Genomic DNA, 6,187 nt, shown 5'->3' on the forward strand with positions numbered 1-6,187 from the left:
ATGTATTTTTTGCATGAAAAATATCTTTGGGAATAATCATCAGCCCTTCGGCGAACATCGATGCATTACACAAATTGGAGGAGGAGCTCGGCTAAACAACAAATAAAGGGTGTACGCGCCAATTATATATATGAACAACGTTGCCCGATGGATGGGAATTAAAGTCCTGGAGCTAATATAAATGTAATGACGATGCCAAATAAAAGTTATATTTTGGATTTTTGGAATGCTCGGGTTATAATATATTTTGCTTCTGCATATATAGGGTGATATGTACGTACATATGTATAGTATATTGTTTGTATAGAAATATATATAATAATGTTTAGTGGTTCCTTTATTTACCGGTGGTCGTAAGCAGAAAGCATTATAAGGGCATCAGTCATCGTATGTGCCTAATGGTTCATACGAGTTATCTAACCGCTGTTATTGTATATTTTTATCAGACTAACAAAACTTAGCACATATGCTATTGATGTGCTTCTAATGCTTCCTTGGTTCTTCTACAATTTGTCGTCTTTTAAGTACAACATTTTGTCATCTATCGGCAATTTGTTACTTCTCGGCGAGGTCGGCAAGTCTCCAACTCTCGATCAAACCAAAATCCAAGTGGACATCTCACAGGCTCCACAGCCCCATTGCGGCAAACATAGAAGCGGGAACAACATCTAGGGTCTACAAGGAAGGTGTTATCAGGCAAGTTAACACAATCCCTTGAAGAGTTTCTCACTCGAACAATATGCCCACTGTTGTTATAGTCGTAATCAGTCAATACTTCTGGACAAGGTGAGGTTGTTGTTTCACAGGGACAGGATGTTGTTTTACAGGGTGGAGCTGTTGTTTCACATGGTGCTGTTGTTGTTTTACAGGGAGGTGTTGTTGTTTCACATGGTAGAGTTGTTGTTTTACAGGGTTGGGTTGTTGTTTCACATGGGGGTGTTGTTGTTTTGCATGGTGGAGCTGTTGTTTCACATGGTGGTGTTGTTGTTTTACAGGGAGGGGTTGTTGTTTCACAGGGTGGTGTTGTAGTTTTACATGGTGGGGTTGTTGTTTCACAGCCTGAAGTGGTTGGTGCTGCTGTTTTACAAGGACATGGTGTGGTTATTTCACAGGGGGGTGTTGTTGTTTCACATGGTGGTCTTGTTGTTTTACTGGGTGGGGTCGTTGTTTCACATGGGGGTGTTGTTGTTTTGCATGGTGGAGCTGTTGTTTCACATGGTGTTTCTGTTGTTTTACAGGGAGGGGTTGTTGTTTCACAGGGGAGTGTTGTTGTTTTACAGGGTGGGGTTGTTTTACAGGGTGGGGTTGTTGTTTCACATAGGGGTGTTGTTGTTTTACATGGTGGAGCTGTTGTTTCACATAGTGGTCTTGTTGTTTTACAGCTTGTAGGTGTTGGTGCTGCTGTTTTACAAGGACATGGTGTGGTTATTTCACAGGGGGGGGTTGTTGTTTCACATGGTGGTGTTGTTGTTTCACATGGTGGGGTTGTTGTTTCACATAGGGGTGTTGTTGTTTTACATGGTGGAGCTGTTGTTTCACATGGAGGTTTTGTTGTTTTACAGGGAGGGGTTGTTGTTTCACAGGGGGGTGTTGTTGTTTCACATGGTGGGGTTGTTGTTTTACAGCTTGTAGGTGTTGGTGCTGCTGTTTTACAAGGACATGGTGTGGTTATTTCACAGGGGGGGATTGTTGTTTCACATGGTGGTCTTGTTGTTTTACAGGGTGGGGTTGTTGTTTCACATGGTGGTGTTGTTGTTTTACAGGGTGGGGTTGTTGTTTCACATAGGGGTGTTGTTGTTTCACATAGGGGTGTTGTTGTTTTGCACGGTGGAGCTGTTGTTTTACAGGGTGGGATTGTTGTTTCACATGGTGATGGTGTTGTTTCACAAGATGTTCCATAGATTTCAGCTGAATAATACTCGTCATACGGATCGGGTTTTTGCTCCCGAGTCACATAACATTTTGCAAGTTCAGGAGATGTGCAGGCGTTCGTTTTAGAATCAAAATTTAATCCTTGTCGGCATCTATGTGACACGGCTCTACCCCTTGTACAGATGTAATAACGCTGACAATTATAACAGTCTGGCACGATTTCATTATTACGCAAGAGCGAACAGTCGGGAGCCACTTGGGCAAATATTTGGGGAGCCACAGCAAGGACTAGCAGTAACCAGTTTACTGGAAATTAAGAACATGTATCAAACGAAATCAAAAATATATGTCTAGTGGTGTTTTCCTTTTTTTTTTTTGTTTAACTCAGTAACTTTAAACGAACTTACTTGGACTCATCTTTGCACTACTCTCTTTGCCGGACGGATGTGTCAAAACAAACTTTTCTACTATGAATTAGAACATGCAGCTTCAACTTTTATATGCCACAACAATTAGACTCAGATCCACTAATTACTTTTCACTATGCAGAAAAGTGTATGAAAACACTTGAGATTTTCTGTTCCGCATATGAAAGTAACATTTGCTCTACAAGCAGTTACTGCATACTTCGAGACTGCTGACAAAACAAGCAATTACTAAATAACTGATAAGAAATATATTTGCATTGCTGTGGAAAAACAAATTTACGTGATTACATATATGGTATAGTTTAGAAAATATATATTACTTACATTATCATTTAGTTAAATTTTATGATTACATCTTAAACAGCTTTAAGAGCCGAATTGGTTGAAAATTTTTCTGAGTCGTTCTATGCACGCCTTTAGTATAGGTACTACCATTAGTACACGAAATAGGGAGCACTCGAAGTGGAACCAATTAAAAAGGGCATAAATTTAGTTTGGAAAATTACTTTTATTCAATTCAAAGTAAAAAATGTGTGAAAATAAAACAAAATTAAGAATTAATTTACTTTTGCTCGTTATGAATCGGAAGCTGCCCGAATGTGACTTGCAGGTATTTTGGCCCACTGGCGGACAATTGTTTTTTTCAGCGCCTCGAGACTGGTGAATCTTTTAGTTCGGACCTTGCTCTCCAAAATGGTCTAAAGAGAGTAATCCATCGGATTCGCGTCTAGTGAATTTAAGAGCCATTGTGTGAACGTTACGAAGTTCGGAAGTTTTTAGCCGCTTCTGGTTCACTCGATCTTTGTGGGACGGCGCCGACTCCAGTTGAAATGTCCATGGTCTTCCACCGAAATGTTTGTCTGTCCACGACCTCAGAGCAATGTCAAGAATAACTTCCTGATAATATTTAGCATTTACCTTGACGCCAGGCTCGATGAAAACGTTTGGAAGTGACCATTTGCGGTTACAGCGGCCCAAACCATTACCTGCAGCGGGTGCTGGCTCCTGGAGGCCAATCGATAACTTAAATTCTTATATGAAAGTTCGATCAAATAAACTCTATCGTTTTGGGAGTTAACGAATTGCTCAATTTGAAAATTTTTCTCGTCATAAAACACAATGTTCGGAAATTGACTACTTTCGGCCAAGCGAAGCAAACTCTTCGCTCTCTCAAGACTGACTTGTTGCTGCTTTGGTGTGAGACAATGCGCCCTTTTGTAAGACTTGACCTTGGGATCATTTTTCAGTATGCGGCGGATGCTATGGGCAGATCTTTTTAGTTCTTTCGCAATTTGATTGGCACTGCGTCGGGGATTTCCATCAAACCGCTTCTTCACATTTAGAACAATTTCATGTAACGTTGCAAACTTTTAAGGATCATCTCCATGACTTTTCGCGATGCTGCCAGTATCATTGCAACGAGTAATGGGACGATAAACAAAAACTTTATTTACTGTGATGATTTTCCCGCCAAATAAAATGCAATCACACTATTACGTTTGAAATCCATTACTAATTTTCTTTTTTCGCGTTTACTCTCGGAAAAATGCTTCCGCGCGCTTGTAAACATTACTCTGGACTATCATTTAGCCAACTAACATACAGCTGATGCCCGTGCATGTGCTGGGCGAGCAGTCTGAAGTTGGTTACACTTCGAGTGCCGAGCCTTGTACTTTCAATACTACATTTACAGTTTCCTTCACCACCTGTTTGAAATAATTATGACTTTCTTGAGGAGCGGTCACATCTTGCGCAATAATAAAAAGTTCGAGGGACTAAATGCAGTGTCATACGGTGGGTGTGGCAACGTTAATATATATATATATTTGAAAAAACTCTTGCACAATGAACGAGTAGCTTAGGTTACACACGATGAATGCGGGTCCGCAGATTGTACATAGTATACACATACGACTGTCTAAATATTGAATTCAGACACATATTCACAACGTCTATGCCGCGCATATCGGAAAAAAACAATCTCAATTGCCTCCAGCTGAGTCGATGTCCATGTATCTCTATTTCGTTGGTCGCTTCCAACTCTTTTCTACCCACTTTTTTTTATGAGTCACGCTCAGACTCAAGCATTGAAGAATTACCTTGAGTAACTAACCAACTCTTCGACATAACGAATAACGCAACGTTGGCACTTTCTGCCGTATTAATAAATTCGCAGAACGTATACAAAAGTAAGATTAATCACACAGTTTTAATTTCTCCACAGTTTTAAAATGGATTTACTTATATTTCTCCTCACTGAGGTTAATCACTGTGTTGTTAATATTGATGGTTCATCATCCTGTTACTTCATTCCGACCTCTGCTGTCTGAAATAAACTGTGCCGCTTCTCTATATAATTTTTGTTAATGAGATGAGGTTTTTTTACACAAATTTCCTTTCGCATGATGATAACTTAAAAATATACTCCTTAATTGCGAGTACAGCTGACTTTGTAATTCAATATTCTTTAGTTTGTTAAGATCAATGGGAGTTATTAATCATGGAGTGGCGTTTGGCTCGAGATTATAGTTTCGGCATTTAAACAAGTAAACAAACTTTTGCTAAGTGCGGTTGTCCTTTGATTTGCGCTCTGGATTTTCTTAGTTTTCAGTTAATACATTAACATTACATTCGTAAATATGTTATTTTTGTGTAGTCTTAATTTCCAATTAAATGACTCTAAATTATTAAATAATTTGGTTATATAATTTTTCAAAATTACATGGCTGTGCAAAGAACTCTATCACCTTAAGCTGTGTTAATATTTTGCCGATTGATTTGGAGTTTTTTGCTCTCAGCATTTTTATGCAGAAAGTGTTCACCCGCTCCTTACGTTCGCCACAGCTATCTGTTGCTCTGGATAATACAGAGAATAATCGTACTGCCGCATGCCCTAATAGCTCAACTACTCTGAATAGCCAAAAGTAAAAAGTAACGGCATGAGTAATTTGTCACAGCATCCAACAACAATGCCAAACTTTGGTTCTCCTCGTCAGGAAATATTAAATAGCAGCGGACATATGCAGGGTGTAAATATACGCGAATAATTAACATTGCGGTCTGTGTTTGGTGAAATTGCTGCTCTCAGAGCGGAGAACAGTCGCATTGTTGCTATTGTTAATTAGTTGCGTGAAAATACTGGAAAGAACAACATATGTAACTGTACAGGTTTTTCTAAAATGTTCGTTTGCCGAAAGCTGCATTCACGCATTTGCCTACAATTTTGGCAATCAAATTGCCAACGAGTGTACGAAATACATCAATTCCCACATTTCTCAAGTTATCATCAGATCTTCTATACTCAAGGATCATGCCTACTAGGCATAAGATCTCACTGGAGGTCCCAAGCTGTTTAGTTCTGTTGGTATGGATTCCCTTTCATATTGTATTACTTCCATTGCGCATTTACATTCCGCGATTAAGAAATTGTGGTAAACCAATAACCGTTTGGAAACTGTTCAGAGTTGCTAATTTATCGAACGATCCATGCTCACTAGCACTTGAACTAATTATCGACAATCGCTCAATAGTCGTTTATCTACAGCAATATTGGTGACACTCGCAATAGCGGTGACTATTCTCTCCCTTACTTTCGTTTTCGATTTGATAAGTGGAGCGGTGGACTCATAGTTGCTCGAGAAAACTATTTCAAAATGTTACTAAGTAAATTGTTTAACTAGTTTATAAATATTCCCAAACTTTGCTTCTGTATAATCTGTAAGAAATTTACCTTTTTTTATATTGAAATGTAATAAGTAAAGTAGAAGAAATAATTATTTTTAAATAAATTGTTAAAATGTAACTTAATTGCGTAGCTTAAGTCTATTTAGTATAGTCTCTAAGAGCTGTTGTGTTGTCCGGTTATTGTTAAATGTATAGTTACATGA

The 6,187-nt window shown here is 38.7% G+C and overlaps 1 protein-coding gene across 1 annotated transcript; it reads right to left on the reverse strand.

Moving 5' to 3' along the window:
* Positions 1-201: 201 nt before the first annotated feature.
* On the reverse strand, positions 202-2,368 carry LOC128867780 (mucin-2-like). The gene is made up of 2 exons (XM_054109273.1): positions 2,280-2,368; positions 202-2,178 (listed from the first exon to the last, which is right to left on the reverse strand). The coding sequence occupies exons 1-2, from the start codon at positions 2,287-2,289 to the stop codon at positions 542-544; spliced, it is 1,647 nt and encodes a 548-aa protein (XP_053965248.1). The 5' UTR covers positions 2,290-2,368; the 3' UTR covers positions 202-541.
* Positions 2,369-6,187: the final 3,819 nt, after the last annotated feature.

Source organism: Anastrepha ludens, chromosome 6 (assembly GCF_028408465.1).
Source record: "Anastrepha ludens isolate Willacy chromosome 6, idAnaLude1.1, whole genome shotgun sequence".
NCBI classification, from domain to species: Eukaryota; Metazoa; Arthropoda; class Insecta; order Diptera; family Tephritidae; genus Anastrepha; species Anastrepha ludens.